The sequence below is a fragment of the Scyliorhinus torazame genome, chromosome 21 (assembly GCF_047496885.1).
Source record: "Scyliorhinus torazame isolate Kashiwa2021f chromosome 21, sScyTor2.1, whole genome shotgun sequence".
NCBI lineage: Eukaryota > Metazoa > Chordata > Chondrichthyes > Carcharhiniformes > Scyliorhinidae > Scyliorhinus > Scyliorhinus torazame.
The window spans coordinates 120,648,417-120,675,893 of NC_092727.1; the positions used below are offsets into that span (position 1 = coordinate 120,648,417).

The window sequence follows — 27,477 nt, forward strand, 5'->3', positions numbered from 1 at the left end:
TTCTCATTTAAGCACTTGTTGAACTTCCCTTTTAATGTATCTGGTAAGGTAAAGTCACCATAGACCCAGATGACTATAGGCTTCTTTCCCCTTTGATGGGGAGAGCTGATTGGTGATGATTTTACCTGAGGATCACCACACCTCACGTGAGGGGCAAGGTTGAGAAGCCGAGGCTTCATGAATAACCACAGCCGGTACGGGAATTGAACCCACGCTTCTGGCCTTGCTCTGCATCACGAACCAGCCAGTGGTCATGACACCCCAGGCTAGTGCACAGTCAATTCCATCCCCACTTGACCCAGAGTCGCATCACAGGTAAAATTAGATATTATTTAAAATATCCAATGACCTTGGTTAAGCTCAATAAACTACAGAGACCAGGGCGGGATTCTCCCGTACCCAGCGGGCGGGGAGTCCTGGCGGGACGGAGTGGCGTGAATCCTCCGCACCTTCAGGGCCTAGGCCTGGCCCGGAGTGGTTGGCGCCCTGCCAGCGGGCGGGAGAGGGGCCTGGCGGCACGCCAACCGGCGCCGAAGGGCCTCCGCCGACCGGCGCATGCGCGGGAGCGGCAGCGTGTGCTGGCATCATCCCCGCGCATGCGCACAGGGATTCACTTCTGCATCGGCCATCGCGGAGTACCACAACGGCCGATGCGGAAGGAATAGAGTGCCCCCACGGCACAGGCCCGCCCGCGGATCGGTGGGCCCTGACCCATGGGCCAGGCCACCGTGGGGGCACCTCCCAGGGCAAGATCCCCCCGCGACCCCCCCCCCCCAGAAACCCCGGAGCCCGCCCGCACCGCCAGGCCCCTCCGGTAAGGGACCTACTCTGATTTATGCCGGCGGGACCTGGTGGCGCGGGCAGGACTTCGGCCCATAGCGGGCCGGAGAATTCGGGCGGCCCCGGCGCCCATTGAGTCGTGCCGGACCCCGCCATTCTCCGAGGCGGGCGGCGCGACTCACGCCGGGCCGGTTTTTGGGGGGCGGGAGAATTGGGAGGACAGCGGGTGCGGGATTCACGCCGACCCCCAGCGATTCTCCCACCCGGCGGGGGGTCGGACAATCCCGCCCCAGGTTTGTAACATTGCAACATAAGTACATTTTTATTAAGTACAGCATCATAATTAAACAGACAGAAAATGTAACTGACCATCTACTATTCCTTTCCCAACCCCCCCTTTCAAAGTCGCCCCACTCTTTACACACACACACATGCACACAACACACACGCACACACATACACAGACAAATAATACAGAGGGAAGGGTGGTGGAAAGGGAAAGAAAATATTAATAAAAATAAAAGGATAAAGATCTTTGATGCACTGGGATGCCTTCCGGTCAATATCTTTCTGAAGTTCAGGCTTTCGTTTTGGTACTTCTTCCTTCTAGGTTTGAGATGGTTTTCACTGGCAAGGTTGCCTACTTTCTTTGCAGACTCGGCATCATTTCAGGTTCACAGCAAAGGATGTGCCAGGAATTCACTGCTTTGAGAACAATAGAGCAGTTCTTTCACTTGAGCAAGCAGGAGAGAGAGAGAGAGGGTGTTCCTTTCACTTCCAAGGTCTAAACACTCCTGCTCTCAGAAAGCATCACGCAGGAACCAATCACTGATCGTTGTCAGGCAGAACACTGTCCCTGGCCAACCCACTTGTTGCCAGTGAACCAATCGAACCGACCCCTTCCAAAACTGGTTCCAAAGATCCACACAGTGCCGAAAAGTCCAGCTTCTTCTCTCTCAAACACAAGGCCTGGGGGAACACACACACACAGTGCCCTGGCAAGCACGCTTCTGTTTAAAAACACATCCCGATTACGGGTCCAAGGGCCAAAATAATAAAATAACATAAAAGAAACAGGAACAAAGGAAATAAACAGGAAGGACTCTTACACAGTTACCCAACTATTCCTTGTGCTAACACGTTCCACATTTTTACAACTCTTCAGGAAAAGGAGTTTCTTTTGGGTCATGAATGAAAATTATGAATGACAATAAGCCCAATGCATCCCCTTGAGGCATGTTTTTGGCAGAAGGGGTTCACCAATGAGGTCTTCTGGTCCCATAATGTCTACAGCATTTACACGGCGTTGGGGGGAGGGTGGGGGGGGGGGGGGCTTGTCTACAGTGGGATTGCAAAATCCCACCCAAAGCCCTAAGACGCACTCCTCATCCATTTTAATGTAGTAACTATGTACTTAACCAATACTTCAAAAAAACCTTGATTTTGTATCCAGCCAGAGCCGGCTCCATTCCCACCATGGTCGTTAAATTCAGATCTTCTTAAAACAAAACTGGCATCAGGGGCTGGTTTAGCACAGTGGGCTAAACAGCTGGCTTGTAATGCAGAACTAGGCCAGCAGCGCGGGTTCAATTCCCGTACCGGCCTCCCCGAACAGGCGGCGGAATGTGGCGACTAGGGGCTTTTCACAGTAACTCCATTGAAGCCTACGTGTGACAATAAGTGATTATTATTATTGACGTGGCGGTGAAGCTGCGAAGACATAACTGGTCCACGACGATTCTTCAGGGAAGGATTCCTACTGTCCTTCTCAAATCTGGCCGAAATGTGACTCCAGTTCCACACCACCATGGTTGATGGAAAGAAGGATTTTTTGCATCAATGTAGCACCTTTCACAACCTCAGAATGTCCCAAAGCTCTTTACTGCCAATGAGGTACTTTTGAAATGAAATGAAAATGAAAATCGCTTATTGTCACAAGTAGGCTTCAAATGAAGTTACTGTGAAAAGCCCCTAGTGAAGTGAAGCCTCAACTGTTGGCATTGCGGGGAACGCAGCCATTAAGTTTCACATGACTAGCTCCCTCAAACAGCAATGTGGCAATGACTGGATAATCTGTTTTTGTGATGCTGATTCAGAGATGAATATCGGCCAGGACATTGTTCCTCCTCAAGAATAGTGCCATCGGATTTTTCACACCCACCTAAAAGTGTAGGTGAACTCATCCAAAAGACAGCGGCGGGGTTCTCTGACCCACCGCACCATTTTTCTGGCGCGGCACCTCCCCACCAGCAGCGGGATCCTCCGTCCCGACAGCCAGCCAATGGGCTTTCCCATTGTTGGGCACCCCCAGGCCTTCTGGAAATCCGCGGGCGTGAGTGCGCTGGCAGCAAAGCCGAGAATCCCACCGACGGCGAATCCCGCAGAGCATCTCTAACAGTGCAGCCTGCACTGCGCTGGAGAGCTTTATGTTCGAAGCCTGGAGTTAGATTTGAACCCACAATTCACTGACATAGAGGCGAGATTCTTAGCTGTTCACTCAAATGACCTAGCACGCCATTCACATGTATCAAGTCCAGACAACGCGGGGTTGATGATAAATGCCAGTCCTGCCAGTAATGCCCATATCCTGAGAATGAATTTTAAATAAGGCCCCAATAAAATCATTAGTAATAAAGCAGTGATTACATAAATTCAACCAACATGCCCCCAAATATAATAACTGTCCTTTGATCGCACGAGACCTCGATTTTTTTAACAGCTGATTAGACAGGCAGTACTTTATCAAACACTTTTTGGAAGTCAAGGAATCAACCATTATTCTGTCCACTTCCTGAGTCGAAATACTAAGTTAGGACCAATTCTTTCTGGGACAACAGATCAGAACCATAAATCACCGGTAATTTAGATCAGAGGCATACCATTTCTTCCAGCTGCTGATGTAGGTCATCTTTCTCGGAACGGATTTTCTCGTAAGCTTGAATGACCTCATCCAGGTGATCCTCCCTTTCTTTACTGTCTCGAAGCTGAAAATTAATTACCAAGCATCATTTAATTGATGAGATACGTGAGGGAATCTATCCGGCTCAGATGGGAGTAGATTAGTTACACGGAACTGTACTGAATCTGTGAAAAGATGTAATATTCCCTTCATATTTTACTTCAAGTACGGGTGGCATGGTAGCACAGTGGTTAGCACCGTTGCTTCACAGTACCGGGGTCCCACGTCCGATTCTCGGCTTGGGTCACTGTCTGTGCGGAGTCTGCATGTTCTCCCCGTGTCTGCGTGGGTTTCCTCCAGGTGCTCCCGTTTCCTCCCAGAGTCCAAAGATGTGCGGGTTAGATGGATTGGCCTTGCTAAATTGCCCTTAGTGTCCAAAAAAAGGTTAGATGGGGTTACTGGGTAATGGGGATAGGGTGCAGGCGTGGGCTTAAGTAGGGAGCTCTTTCCAAGGGCCGGTGCAGACCCCTTGGCCGGTGTGGGCCGAATGGCCTCCTTCTGCACTGTAAATTCTATGATTCTATAAGTGAATCCTTGTTTACATATTCTTTCCAGCAGATGTGGGCATTGCTGGCTAGGTCAGCATTTATTGTCCATCCCAAATAACCCTTGAGCAGCTGGTAGTGAGCCACCTTCCAGTCCGGCTGGTGTAGTTATAACCCACAGTGCTGTTGGGAACAGAATTCCAGCTCAATTTCCAGTTTACTGGCTTGTAAAGCCAGTCACACCTTGTGAGATTCAGCACCAACCTGGTTTCTGAAGTGCTCCAGCTGCCCCCTCAGCCGGCTGTTCTCGTTCCTCAGCAAAGTCACATCCAGCAAGCTTTGGGGCGACTTCTTGTCATCGGCAAATTCATTTGACAAGGAAAACTGGGAAATGAAGCACAATGAGAATGAGAGAAGAGAGGAGAGCAGAGTCAGGCGTTGCGTCAGAAGAACGGAAGGAACAGGTGCAGGAGACGGACAGCCGGCCCCTCGAACCTGCTCTGCCAGCTAAAAAGATAATGACCAATCTTCTACCTCAACTCCACTTTCCCAATCACTCTCCATTGCATCCAAAAGTGTATCAAACTCTGCCTTGAATATATCAGGATAGACTGAAGGGGCTGAAAGATCTCCGCCTGCGCTGTGACATCTCTATGCCTCCATAAATTGACAACTCAGCACCACTGGCGTGGAAGGTAGAGAATTCTAAAGGTCTCCTGAATATTGACCCTCCCAACCCTCCCCCTACGTTTTTCTTTTTTTCAAAATAAATTTAGAGTATCCAATTCATTTTTTCCACTTTAACGGAGCCAATCCACCTACCCGGCACATCTTTGGGTTGTGGGGGCGAGACCCACGCAAACACGGGGAGAATGTGCAAACTCCACACGGACAGTGACCCGGGGCCGGGATTGAACCTGGGACCTCGGCGCCGTGAGACTGCAATTCTAACCACAGCGCCACCATGCTGCCCCCCCCTACATTTATTCTTGCCTATCTGGTCCCTGCATGTCTCGTTCCCAGGTGCAGAGTATATTCCAGCAAGGGTCACAGTCAGCTGTTGATCTGGTTGACCTTTCCATTCTCTGTCTCTTAGTTCAACAATCTGAAATTGGTTGAGAATAGCTAGCTCAGGAAGAATCAGGAATCAGGGGCGGGATTCTCCGATATCGGCGCGATGTCCGCTGACCGGCGCCAAAAACGGCGCGAATCAGCCCGTCATCGCGCCGCCCCAAAGGTGCGGAAGTCTCCGCATCTTGAGCGGCCGAGCCCTCACCTTGAGGGGCTAGGCCCGCGCCGGACTGATTTCCGCCCCGCCAGCTGCCGCAAAACTGACTTTGCCGGGCGGCACATGCACGGGAGCGTTAGCGGCCGCTCACGGCATCCCCGCGCATGCGCAGTGGAGGGGGTCTCTTTCGTCTCCGCCATGGTGGAGACCATGGCGAAGGTGGAAGGAAAAGAGTGCCCCCACGGCAGAGGCCTGCCCGCGGATCGGTGGGCCCCGATTGCGGGCCAGGCAACCCGAGGAATCGGAGGAATCGCCCCGCGCCCCCACCAGGACCCCAGAGCCTGCCCGCGCCGCCATGTCCCGCCGTCCTAGGGTTGACAGCGGCAGGGCCTTGGCCCTTTGCGGACCCGAGAATTGCCGGGGGATTCCCGCCGACCGGCGCGGCGCAATTCCCGCCCCCGACGAATCTCCGGTGGCGGAGAATTCGCGACACGGCGGGGTCGGGATTCACGCCGGCCCCCGGCGATTCTCCGACCCGGTGGGGGGTCGGAGAATCGCGCCCCAGATCGGGCCCTTCTTCAGCTCAATTCTAAACTTGCAACACTTTTATTGACTAAGATGTTTTACTGGAGCTGTTGGTGTTGAAGACAATTGTCTGTCCAAAAACCTTCCTACATTCCCTTTGCTCTGTTGACGTCCATTCATACATTAAGGTATATAAAATACCAAAAGGGATTGATAAAGTAACCGAGAATCAAATGTTCCCCATTGTGGGGCAATCTAGAATGAGAGGTCACAGATATAGGTTGAGAAGCAGTAGATTTAGAACTGAGATGAGGAGGAACTATTTCTCACAGAGGATTGTGAATCTGTGGAACGCACTGCCCCTTGGCCCCATGGTGCTGTGGAATCGGAGTCATGGTTTCAAGAAGGAGATAGGTATATTTCTGATTTTGTTTTTTTAATGAGTCTTTTAAAATAAATTTAGAGTACCTAATTCATTTCTTACAATTAAGGGACAACTTAGCATGGCTAATCCACCTATGCTGCACATCTTTGGGTTGTGGGGGTGAAACCCACGCAAACACGGGGAGAATGTGCAAACTCCACATCAGACAGTGGCCCAGGGCCGGGATCGAACCTGAGACCTCGGCGGCGTGAGGCAGCAATGCTAACCATTGCATCATCCTGCTGCCCCTGATATATTTCAGATTTTTAAAAAACGGGTTAAAGGGATGTGGGGAACAGGTGGGAGGTGGATTTGAGACCAGGAAGAGATCAGCCATGGTCTGATTGAATGGTGGAGGAGGCTCAAAGAGCTGAATTGCCGACTTCTGCCCCCCAATTCCTTTATTCCTATGGAAGGAGGATGATAATATAGGGGGCAGTGGGCCTGGGGAGGGGGGGGGGGGGGGCTGTGGGAGGGAGAGGGGGGGGGGGGGAGAGAGAGAGAGAGAGAGGTGGAAAGCATGAGAGGCTCAAGGAAGGAATTCCAAAGCTTAGACTTGTCATAATATCCACTCATGTATATAATGAGATGCAGACAGGCAGTGATTGACACACAGGATAACCAATGAACACACATGACACATAACAACCAATCACCAGACAGGACACCACCACTATAAAGCACTCAGGGCATTAAGACTCTCGTTCTCTCTACAGGACACAGCTACTGAGATAGTAAGAGTGCACAAGCCAGTGAGCACTATCACCATGAGGTAGAGAGTTAGTCTGGTCAAGCCAGTAGGAGGTTAGCAGTTAGATTGATCGAGTGTCAACTCACAGCAGACTATGTACAGCAATCAGGAAGTTCAATAAAACAGTGTTGGACCATCTCCTGTGTCAGAAACCTGGGGCGAAATTCTCCCCCAACGCCGCGATGTCCGCCGACTGGTGCCAAAAACGGCGCCAATCAGACGGGCATCGCGCCGGCCCAAAGGTGCGGAAGGCTCCGCATCTTTGGTGGCCTAGCCCCAACATTGAGGGGCTAGGCCGACGCCGGAGGGATTTCCGCCCGCCAGCTGGCGGAAATGGCGTTTGTTGCCCCGCCAGCTGGCGCGGAAATGCGGCGCATGCGTGGGAGCGTCAGCGGCCGCTGACAGTTTCCCGGCGCATGCGCGGGAGCGTCAGCGGGCGCCGGCAGTTTCCCGCGCATGCGAAGTGGGGAGAGTCTCTTCTGCCTCCGCCATGGTGGAGGCTGTGGCGGAGGCGGAAGGGAAAGAGTGCCCCCACGGCACAGGCCCGCCCGCGGATCGGTGGGCCCCGATCGCGGGCCAGGCCACCGTGGAGGCACCCCCCGGGGTCCGATCGCCACGCGCCCCCCCCCAGGTCCCCGGAGCCCGCCCACGCCGCCTGGTCCCGCCGGTAAATACCAGGTTTGATTTACGCCGGCGGGACAGGCAATTTCTGGGCGGGACTTCGGCCCATCCGGGCCGGAGAATTGAGCGGGGGGTCCCGCCAACCGGCGCGGGCCGATTCCCGCCCCCGCCCAATCTCCGGTACCGGAGACTTCGGCGGGGGCGGGATTCACGGCGGCCAACGGCCATTCTCCGACCCGGCGGGGGGTCGGAGAATGACGCTGCTGTTTCTAGTTTCACTGCATCCAGTTGCAGTCAACGTTGAACCAACTTACTTAACACATTAAGACTCTGAATGGATAAAGTCACAGGGCGAGATTCTCCGACCCCCCGCCAAGTCGGAGAATCGCCGGGGGCTGGCGTGAATCCCGCCCCCGCCGGTTGCCGAATTCTCCGGCACCGGATATTCGGTGGGGGCGGGAATCGCGCCGCACCGCTTGGCGGGTCCCCCCCCCCCCCGCGATTCTCCGGCCCGGATGGGACGAAGTCCCGCTGCTAGAATGCCTGTCCCGCCAGCGTAGATTAAACCACCTACCTTACTGGCGGGACAAGGCGGCGTGGGGGGGCTCCGGGGTCCTGGGGGGGGGCGCGGGCCGATCTGGCCCCAGGGGGTGCCCCCACGGTGGCCTGGCCCACGATCCGGGCCCACCGATCCGCGGGTTGGCCTGTGCCGTGGGGGCACTCTTTTCCTTCCACCTTCGCCACGGTCTCCACCATGGCGGAGGTGGAAGAGACTCCCTCCACAGCGCATGCGCGGGGATGCCGTGAGCGGCCGCTAACGGACCCGCGCATGCGCCGCCCTGCAATGTCATTTCCGCGCCAGCTGGCGGGGCACCAAAGGCCTTTCCCGCCAGCTGGCGGGGCGGAAATCAGTCTGGCGCGGGCCTAGCCCCTCAAGGTTAGGGCTCGGCCCCCCAAGATGCGGAGGATTCCGCACCTTTGGGGCGGCGCGATGCTCGACTGATTTGTGCCGTTTTTGGCACCAATCAGCGGACATCGCGCTGATACCGGAGAATTTTGCCCACAGTTGCCATTGTGTGGGTCAGACAGAAGGCGGGAAGTAAAGGAATGTGGAGATTTTTGAGGAATTACAGGAGGAGCTGGCGGAGGTTACAGATATAGGGAGAATCCATGGAGAGATTTCAACAAGTGTATGAGAGTTTTAAAACTGAGCCATTGGTTAGAACATAGAAGATTACAGCGCAGTACAGGCCCTTTGGCCCTCGATGTTGCACCGACCTGTGAAACCACTCTAAAGCCCATCTACACTATTCCCTTATCGTCCATATGTCTATCCAATGACCATTTGAATGCCCTTAGTGTTGGCAAGTCCACTACTGGGCAGACATTCTGGATTGGAGCTCTGGTGAAGCGATCAGCATTTATACACTAGAATGCACATATTGTAGCTGAACTGTAATAATTATTAATGGCTCTGGTCTACAGTTACATGAACTGGAGCCACTAACATCTGTTCCTGTTCTCAGACAAATACATTTGTAAATTAAACATGTCAGTCTCAGTCTTGGCTCTTGGGCCACCCTTAAAACCCTATTTACTAATTAATAACCCTCCCCCTTAACCTCCCTATACAATGGAATAGATTTGAAATGCCTGTCTGTACACACTTCCTGGGTTTCCCTCATCTCTCAGATGGCTGTACTGTGACCCAATTTCACACACTCACACAGTAACCTATTCACTGACACAATGCTATATATAGATATCGGCACAACCTGCCCTGGATGCCGATAGTTTCTGCCACATCCCAGTGGATTCAATATTCGTCAGTCTGATAGATTAACAAAGGAATGTTTTGACAGAGGGGGAAAGGCTGACTTTCATCGCTGTCTATTCAGCACAGTGAATGAGGGTGTGACTACACAATGTTACAGCTAGCACACGCACTAAATATATGGTAACTAACTTCAGCGTGTTTTAATCTGAGCTCCTAGCTCTCCTACTGGGATCAAACTGACCCAACCTGCTTGCACTGCCACAGAGTTGTTCTTTCCCCTGCCTTTATTGCTGGGTTTGCATAATCTTATTTGCATTTCTTTACAAACGTCAACCTTCATGCTGAAGAATAAACAAGGAACGAAAGCTGGAAGCTAGAAATCAGAAGAGAAAATGCCGGAAAAACGGAGAGAGTGAGGCAGTTTGGAGATCGACCTGCTTTTCTTCCGTCACATTCTTGCATCACGGGAACCTTCCCTTTGTTAGATTTTCCGTGTTCCCTCCCTCTTCTGCTCTCACACTTTATAATGCCTACGGCTCCATCTTTCATTTCTAGACTTGTCTTATTATCACCTCCTTTTGCTGTGCAGCATCCTCACTTTTGTTATTTATTCAGTCCTGCCTTCCACCCGACTAGACCTTCATTCTTTCCGAGTTTCCAGCCCCCCATCCCAGGAGAAGGTGGAGACGGTGGAGTTAGTGGTAATATCACTGGACGAATAACCCAGAGGCCCAAGTTAATGTCCTGGGAACAAGGGTTCAAAATCCACCATGGCAGTCAGTGGAATTTGAAACAAACTTAAATTAATAATAATCTGGAATTGCCAAACTAGTCTCAGTAATGGTGACCATGAAACCAGTGTCAATTGTCGCAAATCCATCTAGTTCACTAATGTCCTTTAGGGAAGGAAATCTGCCGTACTTACCTGGTCTGGCCTACATGTGACTCCAGACCCACAGCAATTACTCTTAACTGCCCTCTGAAATGGCTGAGCGAGCCACTCAGGTCCAGGGTATCTAGGGATGGGCAACAAATGCTGACCTTGCCAACGATACCCACTTCCTACGAAATAATAAAGAAAAAAATATTCCCGTGGCTCTTCAACCTGTTGACAGCTGGACATGTCTGTGTACGTCTTCCAATGTTCACGTGTACACTGACTATGCCCAGCTCTATCTCACCGCCACTTCTCTCAACTCCTCCCTTCTCAATGATCAGACTGCATGACTGACATCCGGTACTGGATGGGCAGAAATTGCCCCTAATTAAGTCCTGGGAAGTGTGACGCCATTGTCTTATTATTTAAACGGTAAGATGTTAAAACATGCTGCTGTGCAGAGGGACCTGGGTGTGCTGGTGCACGAGTCGCAAAAAGTTGGTGTGCAGGTGCAACAGGTGATTAAGAAGGCTAATCGAGTTTTGTCTTTCATTGCTAGAGGGATGGAGTTCAAGACTAGTGAGGTTATGCTGCAATTGTATAGGGTGTTGGTGAGGCCGCATCTGGAGTATTGTGTTCAGTTTTGGTCTCCTTACCTGAGAAAGGACATATTGGCACTGGAGGGAGTGCAGAGGAGATTCACTAGGTTGATCCCAGAGTTGAGGGGATTAGATTATGACGAGAGGTTGAGTAGACTGGGACTGTACTCATTGGAGTTTAGAAGGATGCGGGGGGATCTTATTGAGACATATAAAATTATGAAGGGAATAGATAGGATAGATGCGGGCAGGTTGTTTCCACTGGTCGGGGAAAGCAGAACTAGGGGGCATAGCCTCAAAATAAGGGGAGGTAGATTTAGGACGGAGTGTAGGAGGAACTGCTTCACCCAAAGGTTTGTGAATCTCTGGAATTCCTTGCCCAGTGAAGCAGTTGAGGCTCCTTCTTTAAACGTTTTTAAGAAAAAGATAGATGCCTTTCTAAAGAATAAAGGGATTCGGGGATATGGTGTACGGGCCGGAGAGTGGAGTTGAGTCCACAAAGATCAGCCATGATCTCATTAAATGGCGGAGCAGGCTCGAGGGGCCAGATGGCCTACTCCTGCTCCTAGTTCTTATGTTCTTATGTCTTCGGCCCCAGCTTCAAACTCTGTTCCCAAGACATTGACTAGCTCTCTCCCTGGCCACACCACTGCCTGAGGCTGTTCCAGACTGTTCATAACTGTGGTGTCAAATTTAACACTGAGATGAGCTCCCGATTGTATACTGGTACCATCACTAAGACCACTAATCCCACCTGAATACATCACAGGAATCTGCCCCTACATCAGCTGCTGCTGGATCCCCCATCCTTGCCTTTGCTACCTCTAGACCTGACTCCGCCTGCACACTCCCAGCTGACTTCACATGCTCTGTTCTACGTAAACCTGAGGTCATCCAAACCCCTGTTGACCATGTCCGGACTCACACCAAGTCCCAGTCACCTATCACCCCTGTGCTTGCTGACGTACTCTGGCTCCCAGTTGAGCAGGGCTGCCATTTTAAAATTCTCATCCTTCATATCAATCCCTCCCAGGATCTCACCTCTCCCGATCTCTGTGATCTCCTCCAGCACCACAAGGCTCTGTGATATCCACGCTCCTCGAACTCTGGCCTCTTGTGCATGTCCAGTTTTAATTGTTGCTCCATTGGTAGCCGTGCCTTCAGCTCTGAAACTGCTTCCCTGCACCCCTCTGCCCCCAACCTTTCTCTCCCCATTTAAGACACTCCTTAACAATGACCACTTCGCCCAGCTGCACCTCCTTCAGTGACTCAGTATCAAATGTTGCTTTGTAACGCTTCTGTGAAATGTCTTGGGATTTTTTATTACATGAAGGGCATCATATAAATACAACTTATTGTAGTTCTGATGGAAAGTTAATAACCTGAAACATGCATAGAAGGGGCACATAGTTAACTATGTGTGCAAGTGGGGCAGCATGGTGGCGCAGTGGTTAGTCCTGATGCCTCAAGGCGCCGAGGTCCCAGGTTCAATCCCGGCTCCGGGTCACTGTTCGTGTGGAGTTTGCACATTCTCCCCATGTTTGCGTGGGTTTCGCCTCCACAACCCAAAGATGTGCAAGGTAGGTGGATTGGCCACGCTAAATTGCCCCTTAATTGGAAAAAATGAATTGGGTACTCAAAATTTATTTTAAAACATTTTTTTTAAACTGTGTGCAAGTGGACGGGTTTTTAATGGGTTAGAATTGGGCTTATCAACTATTCCTCTCTCCACAGATACTGCCTGATCTGCTGAGTATTTTCCGCCATTTTTCTTTGAATAATCAGAAACTCAGTTGTTGCTGTGACAAAGGGTCAGAATGAAACATCTGACAGAAGAAAGCCCTCGAAAGGAACCTTCTTTAAAACTTTTCCCAGGCTAAGCAGATTTTATTTGGTTTCCATGGTTCCCAAGGAAAGAAGTCTGATGGTGAGGTTTTTACCTTGAGATCGTATTGCCTGAGCTTCCTCTTCAAGGTGGAGTTGTCTCTTTCCATGCCGATCAATCTCTGCTTGATATCATTGTAGGCGGTGATGAGTGCAAAGTGAGATGCGGAGTATTCCTCGCCCGTTAGGTCCGTGTTGGGTGCATCGGCCCATTCCACATCATCCTGTTGCCCATCTTGAGTTAAAATGCTTATGTCATCTTCGAAGTTGAAAGAATCCATAGCAGTATGTCAGCCAGGATCTGCTGAAAGATGCGGTGAAAAATATCACTTTCCTGCTCAGAATATGCATGCACTAAAGCAGAAATTTTCATTTATATAGCACCTATGAAACCCCCAAGACATCCAGAAGCACTTTACGCAATGAAATACTTTGAAATGTAGTCACTGTCTATGCCATCCAGTGCTGCAACTCATCAAGAATCTTTTTTTCTTCTTTTTTTTAAATAAATTTAGAGTACCCAATTAATTTTTTCAAATTAAGGGGCAGTTTAGCGTTGCCAATCCACCTACCCTGCACATCTTTGGGTTGTGGGGGTGAAAACCACGCAAACACGGGGAGAATGTGCAAACTCCACACGGACAGTGACCCAGAGCCGGGATCGAACCTGGGACCTCGGCGCTGCGAAGCCGCAGGGCTAACCCACTGCTCCACCGTGCTGCCCATCAAGAATCTTTTGACAGCAACGTCCAAACCTGCAATCTCTACTACCTGGAAGAACAGGGGCAGCAGACACATGGGAACACCGCCACCTGGAAGCTCTCTTTCAAACCATACACAAAATGAAATGAAAATCGCTTATTGTCACAAGTGGGCTTCAAATGAAGTTACTGTGAAAAGCCCCTAGCCGCCACATTCCGGCGCCTGTTCAGTGAGGCTGGTACGGGAATTGAACCCGCGCTGCTAGCCTTGGTCTGCTTCACAAGCCAGCTATTTAGCCCACTGTGCTAAACCAGCCTGACCATTCTGACTTTGAACTAGATCATCGTAGCTTCACTGTTCCTGCGTCAAAAACCTGGAACTCCCTCCCTAACAGCATGGTGGGTGTCCCGAGGGGCATGGAGGGGAATCCTGTACCCAGGTATTTCTGTTGTTCCCGGGCCTCTTGCCCACCCCCTTCCCCCCAATCTTTAAGCCTCCCCCTCACATTCTCTGGCTGTCCAGGATTGAGAGCCATAGTCACATTGAGGTCAAAGTGTTTTATGTAGGTTGAGCTAAACTTCTTGAATTTTCTACTCTATGCCTCTATTTATAAAGCTCATTGAAAGCTCAGGTTTCAGTAGGATCACTTTACAACCGTGGCTTTGTCAGACAATTACATGCAACTTAGTTGTGCACATTATGCAGCCAGCTCATTTCTTATAACCTGGCCCGAGACAATATCTGGACAGCAACATCCAAAAGTCTTGAATCTCACAAGCACCGCAAACAACAATCCTAAGTACAAATACAAATATGGGCTGGTTTAGCACAGGGCTAAATAGCTGGCTTTTAAAGCAGACCGAGGCAGGCCAGCAGCACAGTTCAATTCCCATACCAGCCTCCCCAATCAGGTGCCGGAATGTGGTGACTAGGTGCTTTTCACAGTAACTTCATTTGAAGGCTACTTGTGACAATAAGCGATTTTCATTTCAATTTTTCATTTCAAATGAGGATACCCTGAACTGACAGCGACGTATTCTATTGGCACACAATTCCTGGTTTCATTTGTAGAATCAACCAGTTCAGCTGGAATAATGTGTTATTTCTATCCACACATTTTGTTAACAGAAAAATTACACTTTGCATGAAGTGATAAATATTTTCACATTTTAATTGAAACTAACCACACTTACAAAAGGCCAGTATGGAGCATATAATAGGAGAGCAAAGTACAGCACGGGCTGGAAACCTGAAATCTGAACAGAAAATGCCAGAAATATTCAACAGACCAGGCAGAAACTGTGGAGAGAGAAGCAAAATCAACTTCTTAGGTCCACGATCTGCACTAGAAACATATAAATAAATGGAAAGGGGGCAGATGCATCCCCGTGAGCATTCTCTGCCATTCAATAAGACCAATAATGCCTGATATGTTGTGTTTCAAATCCCACATTTCCAGCTATCCCCAATAATCTTTGATTCTCTTGCCCTACAGGAATCTATCTACCTCCAACTTAAAGATATTCAGTGACCCTCACCTCCACTGCCTTCTGAGGCAGCGAGTTCCAAAGTCGCGCAACCCTCCAAGAGAGAATAATCCTCCTCATCTCTGTCCGAAAAGGGCAACCCCTAATTTTCAAACAGTTCTGGACACACCCACATGAAAAAACATCCTTTCCACATCCACCTTGTCCAGGTGATTCAGGATCTTATATACTTCAATCAAATCAGCACGGTAGCATTGTGGATAGCACAATTGCTTCACAGCTCCAGGGTCCCAGGTTCGATTCCGGTTTGGGTCACTGTCTGTGCGGAGTCTGCACATCCTCCCCGTGTGCACGTGGATTTCCTCCGGGTGCTCCGGTTTCCTCCCACCGTACCGGCCAAATTTCAATCACCCTTAAGGAAAGAAACATAATGACACTCATGTCTCAACTGTACATCAGCCTTTCGGGAACATTGCGACTCCACTGCGGTCTACGCTGAGACTCCGTAGTCTCTGGTGAGGTTTGACTCAGTTGAGTTGGTCCCGAGTGTGCGGGTGTGGATTGGGTGTTTGTGAACGAATGTCCGGCATCCTCTCCCAGAATAGAGTGCACTGACTGCCCCTGAACAACAGGAAGCACCTCCCGTCGAATTTCTATAGCAGCATTTCCTTCTGCCATGTGATCCGGAAACTTAGCCGTATCTGCGAATTACTCTGCCATTAGTTACTTTCACGACTACAGATACTGGACAGATCAGAATAACTCCAGGCAGTCCTCGGTGGTTACTGCCAGAATATTGTACATAGACACAGTCACCTGGAATGAAATGCCTCACTTTAGCAAGGTAGTGATGCCTCCCCCTCTGCTTTTCCAGAGTCCTTCCCACTCTCACTTTGACATCTGGATGCAGCAGATCCAGGTGAGGCTTTGACTTCTGGCCCATCAACATTTCAGCCAGTGAGAGTCCTGTTGTCCTTTGTCGCGTAATACGACACTGGACGAAGAACTGTGAGAGTTTAGTTCCCAAAGTACTGTCAGTCATTCTCTCCAATACTTCTTTCAGTGTCTGTGACGGCTCGCTCTGCTAAACCATTTGACGCTGGATGAAAAGGAGCGGCATGGACACGGCGTATTCCATTTCTTTGAATAAACTCTTGGAACAAATCACACGTAAACGATGCCCCATCATCAGAATGAAGGGAATCTAGTAATCCATGAATTGCAAAACCATGGTGTAGCATCTCTACCATAATGGGAGCTGCAATGTTGCTCATGATGTGCACTTCTAACCACTTAGAATGATGACTAAAAACACATGACCCATAAAAGGCCCTGCAAAGTCCACGTGAAGTCTAAACCAGGAACGGTCAGGCCACTCCCAAGGATGGAGTGCTGCTCGTGGCACAATCTTTTGTTTTATCTGACATGCAGAACAGGATTTCACCTTGTTCTTCAAGTCCTGATCCATTTTAGGGCATCAAAGATACAATCTTGCTAAATTTTCCATTTGGCATATACCCAGAGGAACCTCATGAACTTCATCCATGACTTGTGAATGAGTAGGGGCGAGAATGACCGCTTGCAGCCATCCTGCACACTCAGCTTATCTTTGCGTTTTACAAATGGTCTTAGTTCACCATCCCCAAAACAGGAGGCCATCCCTGCATAAGGAAACTTCTCACCTCAAACAAAACAGGATCCATCCATTTTTGAATCCGTTTGACAGCTGCAGGGAACTTTGAAAGTCTCTCAAGCAAGAATGTTGTCTCGGGAGGAAACACTTTCTTGGTCGGCACGCCTGATATAGGAAGACGACTCAACGCATCTCCACTTGCATTGTCCTTCCCTGCCCCATACACAATGTTGTACTGGTAGACTGACAGTGTGAGAGCCCAGTGCTGTAACCTCACCAAGGCTATGGGAAGAATGCATTCGGACTCACTAAAAAGGCTCATCAATGGTTTAACATCTGGACATATGGTGAATGGACATCCATAAAGGTACTGATTAAACAGTTTCACTGCGAAACTGATGGCTTGACCCAACTTATCTGGCTGCAGCTATGTCTTCTCTACTGAGCACAGAGTAGTAGGTGATGCAAATCCAATGGGTTTTTCTGACTCGCTCTCCATCAAATGAAAGAGTACCGCCCCGCCTCCGTAAAGCGAGGTATCACGCGACAGAATGAGCTCTCTGCCCTGATTAAAATGAACCAGCAGATTAGATGAATGTAGCAACACCTCACGTCCTTGAAAGCTTTCTCTTGTGTAGGCCCCCATTTCCATTTAGTCTCTTTATGAAACAGCGGATACAGTGGTGCAAACGCTGTTGAAAGGTCTGGCAGAAACTTCCTGTGGTAGTTCACTAAACCCAGAAGTGATCTGAGCTCGGACACATTCTTGGGATTTGGAGCTTCCTTGATAGCTCGAACTTTTTCTTCCACAGGGGACAGACAAACGCTGCACCGTGATTCTATGACCCAAATATTCCACACTCTGTGTCTGGAAGATGCATTTACTAAGCTTCCAATTGCCTCTGAAAAGCTCATTAACATTTTATCCAGATCGTTGATGTTTTCCTCCCCAGTTTTTCCTGTGATCTGGATATCATCCAAATAAACTGCCACACCGGGAATCCCCTGCAACAGATTGTCGATTGCCCTTTGAAAAATCACCTAACTGGAAGACACCCCGAAAACCAAACAACTGTATTGGAACAACCCTTGTGGGTGTTGCTTGTGGCAGATTGTTTTGAGTCCCTCTCTAACAAGAGCTGCTGGTTGGCTTGACTCATGACAAGTTTTGAAAATGTCTTGTCACTTGCAAGGGCTGAAAACAGCTCTTCTACCCTCGGCAACGGGTAAGCGTCCAGCTTGGAAAACTGATTGCATGGTAGCACATTGGTTAGCACTGTTGCTTCACAGCGCCAGGGTCCCGGGTTCGATTCCTGGCTTGGGTCACTGTCTGTGCGGAGTCTGCACGTTCTCCCCGTGTCTGCGTGGGTTTCCTCCAGGTGCTCCGGTTTCCTCCCACGAGTCCCGAAAGACTCGCTGTTAGGTAATTTGGACATTCTGAATTCTCCCTCAGTGTACCCGAACAGGCACTGGAATGTGGCGACTCGGGGCTTTTCACAGTAACTTCATTGCAGTGTTAATGTAAACCTACTTGTGACACTGATAAAAATTATTATTATTATCACTGATGACTTAGGGTGGTGGTGATTCTGAATGAGTGCAAATCACTCTGCAGATGAAATGTCCCCCTGGTTTCCATAGTTTTGCTAAACACCCCATTAACTTGTAAGTCTTCACCCCCACACACACTCAGGAGAACTGAGTGCACTTTAGCTTCATCTGCAATTCCATTCACCAGGAAAATGTATCCTAACGTTTCCACATATTCAGTTCAATCCCCGCGCCCCTCCACAAACTCATTGATAGGCCCAAACTTGCCTACTCGTTTCTCATCAGTAAACTCATGAAACCTCGCTGGTTAGAGCTGTCGACAACCATCACGTTGAAAACTAGCTACTCACTGAACAAGACTTTGTTTCGCCATGCTGCACCTAGGATTTGTCTTGTCCTGTTTAATCCTTGTCGCCAAAAGGATGTGATAACTTGGCCACCAAAGGATAGGTAAATGCGTTGTGAACATTCAATCTTCTTTACTTATAAGAATATCGAAATAGGGCGGCGCAGTGGTGGCGTGGTTAGTACTGCTGCCTCATGGCGCTGAGGACCCGAGTTCAATCCCGGCCCCAGGTCACTGTCTGTGTGGAGTTTGCACATTCTCCCCATGTCTGCGTGGGTCTCACACCCACAACCCAAAGATGTACAGGGTAGGTAGATTGGCCATGCCAAATTGCGCCGTACTAGAAAAAAAAAGAATTTGATGCTCTCAATTAATTTTTTTAAAATAGCGAAATAACAGCGCAATGTGGATTCAGAAACTAGCAGTAGTTATACACAACTATACACAAGCTCCTCATGGCAATACTGGAAACCTACACAAGCCCATGGTACCAATGACATCTCTCATGCATGTTTACAATTACTAAAGACATCCATACATTTAATCAAATGGGAAGATGCTTACGATAACACTCGATAACACCTTCTACAATCCAAAACTCAAGCCCGGCTATCTGCTGTGGCTTATTTAACTACTACTATCTGCTTCCTCTAGTCACCTCTGTGACTTTGTGTAACCTACACTTTGAGCCTTCTGGCCAGGATTTCTGAATTTAAAAATAAAACCCGTTGGCAATAAAAGGGTTAAGGTCGATTAGCAGGAAGCCAGTTCTTTGTTTCTCACTGCTGATGAATTCTGATTTGTTATGGTACATAAATGGGCTGCAGTAGTTTCGGAAGGCAGCTCACCACCACCTTCCCGGGGCATTATAAGAAAGGGCAATAGATGCTGGGCTTGCCAATGGTGCCCACATCTCAACAATGAATAAAAATATATTCATTAGTTACATTTAAAATGAAAGCTTTTCGGTAATTTAGGGGGAATTCACGTCTTCACTTTCTATTGAACTTTTAAACCCACTCCAAAGCTCAAAGTATTGATACTCACTGTCAACTTGGCAATCAAACTGTACAGAATTCTTGATCGCTGCTGTTGAATATTTTGAAACCTGTCTGGTGTTTTTATACAGAAATAAAAAACACTAGTTGCAAAAGGCTTGGCCCAGTCCCTGATACTTCCCTTAGTTTCAGTCGCACTCTAGCTATTACTGTTGCACTTTCGGTTTCAATTGTGGTATTTCCCCTTTCACTTGCTGAAGCTCTGAAATATTAAAGAGACTACTCCCAGCAAGAATAGATTGCAAAGAGTTTTAGTTTTGTAATTTTATAGATTGAAGGGAAATTTTCCATCGAAGATGGGTTAGCTGGAAGATGCAATGCCCAGTGTAGAACTGACCAAAAGAAATCGGACACTGAGACATGGAAGAGCCTTAAAATGGTAGCTTTCTAGGAAGGCTTTTGAAAGACAGGAGAGAAGTGTAAATGTGAAGGAGTTTGTGAAGAGAACTCCAGAAGACAGATGAGAGCTCTGCCAGATACAGTAAGGCAAAAGGAGTGATGGGGCTGGGAATTGGAAATCCAACAGAACTGGATCCTGAGTACTACATAGGTGTGGATTATACGGGCCCTCCGCCATGTGTCTCCCCATCCCCCCATCAACACATGGCGGATGCGGGAAGCATTTAAATCTCCATTTGGTTTAGCAGCATCATAATATCCCACCGGGTGGGAGGGGCCGGAACACACTGGCCATAGAATACTTAATTAACCATGTTCAGGGCGGCACGGTGGGGCATTGATGCCTCACGGCGCCGAGGTCCCAGGTTCGATCCTATCCCTGGGTCACTGCCTCACCCCCACAACTCAAATATGTGCAGGGTAGGTGGGATTGGCCACGCTAAATTGCACTTAATTGGGAAAAAAAAAAATTGGGTACTCTAAATTTATTTATTTTTAAACCCTCTTCATCCCTTCTGTCGTCAGTCACCACCATTAGCAGATATTGTCCAACTCTCATTTTTGAAAAGGGATAAGCGTACTTTATTTGGTGAGAGTACGCCTCACATCTTCAGCCCAGGGGCTGGTTTAGCACAGGGCTAAAGAGATGGCTTTGAAAGCAGACCAAGGCAGGCAGCAGCAAGGATCAATTCCCGTACCAGCCTCGCCGGAATGTGGCGACTAGGGGCTTTTCACAGTAACTTCATTGAAGCTTACTTGTGACAATAAGCAAATTTTATTTTTCATCCGCCAATCAACATCACAGAAACAGATTATCTGCTCATTATCAAACTGTTGTTTGTGGGAGCTGCTGTGCACACATTCACTGCCAGGTTTGCTACATCACAACAGAGACTACACTTCAAAAGCTTGACATTGGCTTAAAGCACTTTGGGATGGCCTGAGGTCATGAAAGGCGCTATATAAATGTATGTATGTCTAATTCTTTCCTCCATGTGTATTTGAACTTTATATCAGTCTTTGAGTTTGGTAAAGTGTGCAGAACGTATTTCCTGACAATAAATTAATCTTCAGAAGCTTAATTCAGAAGATAGTTAAAGGATGCGCATGGTGGGTCACTAGTTAAATAGAACAAAGAAAAATAGTTCTTATTAAAAACATAAGAAAATATTTAGAAATAAACAGTTATAGAATTGAATCAAAAAATTCAAAGGAAGTCGTGAATCTAAGGCACCAGATTGACAGAATTGACTGATAATCCGCACTACTGGATTATAAGATTTATTTGACGAAAGCTTTGTGCATCACAATCTGAAGTAATTTTACAGTCAATGAACACCAAAAAATAACGGAATATTTATCAGCATTAAAGGACAATATAAGGATAAAGACAGCCATACTGCGTCAAATACTTCATAACTATAGGACTCTGCACCTATTTTTAAAAATAAATTTAGAGTACCCAATTATTTTTTTTTCCAATTAAGGGGCAATTTAGCGTGGCCAATCCACATAATCTGCAAATCTTTTGGGTTGTGGGGGTGAAACCCCCACAGACATGGGGAGAATGTGCCAACTCCACACGGACAGTGACCCAGGGCCGGGATTTGAACCCGGGTCTTCAGCGCCAGACTCTGCACCTATAACAGTGTAGGTCCTTTTTCATTCACTCGTGAGATATGAACATCTCTGGCAAGGCCAGCATTTATTGCCCATTTCTAATCATCCCATATGGTGACGGTGAGTCACCTTCTTGACCCGCTGCTGTTCATGTGGTGGGGGTACGTGCATAGCACTGTTACAGAGGGTGTTCCAGGATTCGGATCCAGCGACAATGAGGAAATGGTGATACATTTCCAAGTCAGCATGGTGCGTGATTCGGAAGGGAGCTTCCACGTGGTGCTGTTCCCGTTCGTCTGCTGCCTTTGTCCTTCTGGGTGGCAGAAAGCTGCAGGTTTGGAAGGTTCTGTCAAAGGATCTTTTACAAGTTGGTGCAGTACATCTTGTAGATGGTACACACGGCTGCCACTGAGTGTCAAAGGCACCTAAGACCTTTACCAACTAGAAGGACAGGCCCAGCAAACATATGGGAACACCACAACCTGCATCTTCCCCTCCTAGCCACATGCCACTCTGATCTGGAACTATATGACCATTCCACCATGATCCACTGTCACTGGGTGAAACACCGGGAACTCGCTACATAACAGCATTGTGCGTACACCTGCATAACATGGAGTGCAATAAGGCAGTTCAGCACCACCTTCATAAGGGCAATTAGGGATGGGCAATAAATGTTGACCTACTAGCCACTGATACCCATATTCCACGGAGGAATAACGTTTTTAAAAGTTGACACTATGCAGAGTATGGCACAGAGTACTGGCACAGCAAGTCAGTCAAATGAAGGGTCACACCTGACGTGTTATACTCAGGGATTGGCAGAAATTGTAGCCGAACCAGCCGAAGGGACACTGACAACAGAGGTTGAATGTGGGTTTTATACCCTACCAATTTTACCCTCCACTGAAGACAATATCAACACAGTGAAAAATCTGAATTCCATCTGATCGCATGGGCTTCCCGCCTAGTGAGTTAGGTTAAAATATAAAATGTTCATAAAGTTTTCAACTGAAGAGACATAGCCTGATATTTTGAGACTTGACACTGATGGTTTAAAAAAAATTATTTTATAAATTTATGGTCTTCCAAGTTCACGTCATTGTTTTCGTAACAACAACTCGCATGTATATAGCACTTTAAAGTAGTAAAACATTCCCAAGCTGCTTCACTGGAGTGATTATCAAACAAAATGTGAAACTGAGCCACATAAAGAGGTGATAAGAGGTTTGGTCAAAGAGGCAGGTTTTAAGGAACATCTTAAAGGGGGACCTGAAAGGCGGAGAGAGAGAGGTTGAGAGATGAAGAGGTTTAGGGAGGGAATTCCTCAGTTAAGGGAATACAGGGATTTCAGGTCTATGTAATTCAAGCCCAGTCACAGTTTGTTGTTCCCCAATGCCACAACAAATACACTGATTGAGATGTCTTCTCCCAAGGTTTAATAGCAATAATCAAAGCTAACATTCAAAGTTTGATTTTACATCGGAAGGATGGACAAATTATCAGAGGGCAATTGCTCCTGATGAAATTACAACTAGACTCAAAAGTTTTGGAGAAAAACTAAAATAGGTGTTACTCATGTGAAAGACTTGCATTGATTTGGAGCCTTTCCCATTCCCCTGGCATTTCAAAATACCTCACAGCCAATTTAAGTTCCATTGAAGTGCAAACTCTTGTGCTATTTAGGCAACTCATTTGCACACAGCACGTTCCCACAAACAATGGGATACATTTCCAGAACAACTGTTTTTGTGGTCATGGTTGAGGAAGGACTATCCACTAGCACACTAGTGGGTTCTCCACTCTGTTTCAAAAGTATGTGGCAGGATCTTTTAAGTCTACCCGAGACAGCAGACAAAGGGCCTCAGTTTAACATCTCACTCTGGCAATGTAAGCACTCCCTCAGTGTTGCACTGAAATCTCAGCTTACATAATGTGTTCAAGTCCTGAGGTGGCGGGGAGAATATTGGGGATATTGAATTAGATCGGTTCAGATGGTGACAAGTCGCATTTCTTTTTCAATATTCACATCCATACTTCAGTACATCAAATAACCAAAAATTATTATAGGGAGATGCCTCCCTGGGGGATATCATGATTTAATGCTCTGGCTGTACTTATGTTGTTTTCATTCCTAGTTGCACAAAGGTCATGTGCAGCAAATAAATCATTAAGTTCCAAGTTATTAATTCACAATGATTTTAGCCATGGAATTTTAATTGTTGGACAAGGATGACAATCCTTGGGGCTTAGACCAATTTATCATCTCAATGTTACGTTGGAAATTCTGTCTATTCTTCCCCCCCCCCACTCAATTTTTCTAACCCCTCCCACTCCCAAATGGGGGAATGGACTGAGCCATGCTGGGTACAGTTACATGGGCCCTGGCTGAGAATGAATAGAATATCCAGTGGTGGAAAACATCATAGCAGATCCTGAGCCTACACACAAACACAAATAGACATACGCAAATAGATACACACACGGAAATAGATACACACACTAATACACACAAATAGACAAAAACAAATACACACGAATAGATACACACACACAAATAGACACACACAAATGCACATAAATAGATACACACACAAATCATAGAATCATAGAATTTACAGTGCAGAAGAAGGCCATTCAGCCCATCGAGTCTGTACCGGTCCTTGGAAAGAGCACCCTATTTAAGCCCTCCCCTCCACCCTATCCCCGTAACCTCACCTAACCTTTTAGACATGAAGGGGCAATTTAGCATGGCCAATCCACCTAACCTGCACATCTTTGGATTGTGGGAGGAAACTGGAGCACTCAGAGGAAACCCATGCAGACACAGGGAGAAAGTGCAAACTCTACATAGACAGTCACCCGAGGTCGGAATTGAACCCGGGACCCTGAAGCTGTGAGACAGCAGTGCTAACCACTTTGCCATCATGCACATACAAATAGACACAAATAGACACACACAAATACGCACAAATAGATGCACATACAAATAGATGTACACACAAATAGATATATACACACACACAAATACACACACACACAAATAGACACACATAAATACACAGACACAGAAATAGACACACACAAATGGATACGCACACAAATAGACATACACAGATACATACAAATAGATCCAGGGCAGCACGGTAGCATTGTGGATAGCACAATTGCTTCACGGGTCCCAGGTTCGATTCTGGCTTGGGTCACTGTCTGTGCGGAGTCTGCACATCCTCCCCGTGTGTGCGTGGGTTTCCTCCGGGTGCTCCAGTTTCCTCCCACAGTCCAAAGATGTGCAGGTTAGGTGGATTGGCCATGATAAATTGCCCTTAGTGTCCAAAATTGCCCTTAGTGTTGGGTGGGGTTACTGGGTTATGGGGATAGGGTGGAGGTGTTGACCTTGGGTAGGGTGCTCTTTCCATGAGCCGGTGCAGACTCGATGGGCCGAATGGCCTCCTTCTGCACTGTAAATTCTATGATTCTATAAGATACACGCACACAAATAGATGCACACACAAGAATAGATGCGCACACAAATAGATACACATACAAATAAGTACACACTCGCAAATAGATACACAAATAGATACACATAGAAAAAGATACACTCACACACACATACACACGGATAGATACACAGATACAGACACACACACACAAATACATACAAACAGTTGTAGACACAAATAAGTACACACACACTAATGTACGCAAACAGATACACACACATACAGATAGATTTTTTAAAAATGTTTTAAAACTTAGAGTATCCAATTCATTTTATTCCAATTAAGGGCAATTTAATGTGGCCAATCCACCTACCCTTCACATCTTTTGGGTTGCAGGGTTGAGACCCACGCAAACACAGGAAGAATGTACAAACTCCACACGGACAGCGACCCGGGGCAGAAATCGAACCCGGGTCCTCAGCGCCGTAGGCAGCAGTGACAACCACTACGCCATCGTGTCGCCCCCCCCCCCCCCCATGTACAGTATATTCTTAAAAGAAAAATAATGTGACATTTTTTATGATGATATTAGTTTGGCTAGAACACTAACTTTTAAAATGAAATCATTTGAGGATCCTATAGATTCTTGCTCGAGAAACGTTTACAAATTAAATTTATTCCAAGAGGTCCATCAATGCCACATAAATTAATACAAAGTTGGAATGTATCTAATGCTGCTTAACTCTTTATAAGTGACAGATATTAACAACTTATGTTAAAGAAACTAAAAATTGCATTTGAATGTTTGGATGTCAGTGACAAACACATACACAAGATGTGATCCCACGAACAGAAATAATTATTTTGTCCATCAGATTTTACAAAACAATAAAACTCACGGCGCGGAGGACCCGGGTTCCATCCCAGTCCCGGGTCACTGTCCGTGTGGCATTTGCCCATTCTCCCTGTGTCTGCGTGGGTCTCAACCCCACAACCCAAAGATGTGCTGGTTAGGTGGATTGGCCACACTGAATTGTCCCTTAATTGGAAAAAAAAAGAATTGGGTACTCTAAATATGTTTTAAAAAACAATAAAACTGGATGCTCGACAACATGAACAGGACAGAAACTCCAGCTCGGCGTTTAGAACGCCTGCGCACTTGCTTCCACCCCGTATCTCGCCTTTAACAGCTTCACAAGGAAGGCGGGGGGGGGGGGGGGGGGGGTGGTCATTGCCGACTTTTAAAATCCCGGTTGTCAAATTAAAACGTACATTAAAGAGCAATTGTGAAACTCCCTGGAGTGTAAAGGTGAATGCTGGACTGCACGGTTCGAGCGGGGTGGGGGGGGGAGGGGGTTGGCATTCAATGCATTGGATCCGAATAAAGCCTTCAGACAGAGAGAAAGAGAGATAGAGACAGAGAGGGAGAAAAAAATATGGCTGAGCTTTTTGTGTGTGTGTGATCTGAAGGACGGGAGAGATGCTGGTTCCCTGTCACTCCAGACTGCTGTTCTGATCTGGTTGCTCTGTAGGTTTTGTGAAAGGTTCAACTCACGTGTTGCTGGCTGCCCTGGCACCCTCCCTCATCTAGCTGTGGCAGGCGGTCTGACTCTGACCAGCCTCTTTGTAAGTTACATCCAGACGGACAATGTTGCAATTTCACTGCCCGCAGACGGACCACAGGGTGGCGCAAATTAAACACCTCCACAGTTACAGTACAGTATCATTCATCGGATGTGTAACAAATAGAAAGCTTCTCTTTGTATCTTTGTATCCCCCCCCCCCCCCCCCCCCACCCCCCCAACCACCTCCACCGTAACGGCTCCACACTGGCAACACTTTTCTCAGTTGCAGTTTACCTCTAAAGACGGCAGACTCGCTGGTGGTGACAGCCCCGAGGGGGGTCCCGGGCGAGGCACATCAGCAGCCGCGATGATGTTTATCTGTGGGAGCTCTGACTTCCCCGACTGCTTGGCAAAGGCCGTGCTGTGAAAAGATCGCTCGGGCTGCCCGCTGCCATCTTCGCATCCTGATACAAGTGGGCGGTTTGTTTACATCAGGGATTTCCAGGAGCGAGATGCTGGTTGGCAACCTCTCCCTTAAAACGGCCTTGCCCACTCCGAATTAAGAAGGGGGCGCACACACACAGACACAAAGAGGAAACAGATTGGCACGCCTATGCAATCGTCAAATCGAAACACTCGTTCACCTTCAAGGAGGGGACATCCTTCGAATCCTTCTTTAGTTACCGTGGGTCAGAGATTTACCTTGCACCCTGTGCTGTCTATCTCTGTCCCTTATCTTGCTTTACCAAACACTTTCTCC

At 47.8% G+C, this 27,477-nt stretch overlaps 1 protein-coding gene across 7 annotated transcripts in view; it reads right to left on the reverse strand.

Annotated features, from left to right (window-relative positions):
• Positions 1 to 27,268, reverse strand: part of LOC140398586 (TANK-binding kinase 1-binding protein 1-like) — a 169,572-nt gene extending 142,304 nt beyond the window's left edge. Inside the window, exons 1-5 of one of the 7 annotated variants that reach the window (XM_072487412.1) lie at positions 27,012 to 27,268; positions 18,634 to 18,969; positions 12,967 to 13,211; positions 4,489 to 4,608; positions 3,660 to 3,764 (exon numbers count right to left, since the gene is read on the reverse strand). In XM_072487412.1, the coding sequence (XP_072343513.1) occupies positions 3,660 to 3,764; positions 4,489 to 4,608; positions 12,967 to 13,191 (450 nt within the window). In that variant the 5' untranslated portion in view covers positions 13,192 to 13,211; positions 18,634 to 18,969; positions 27,012 to 27,268. Of the gene's footprint in view, positions 1 to 3,659; positions 3,765 to 4,488; positions 4,609 to 12,966; positions 13,215 to 18,633; positions 18,970 to 26,051; positions 26,102 to 26,707; positions 26,788 to 27,011 lie in introns of those variants that run through there. The other 6 variants (XM_072487411.1, XM_072487410.1, XM_072487409.1 and 3 more) reach the window with 6 other exon arrangements.
• Positions 27,269 to 27,477: the final 209 nt, after the last annotated feature.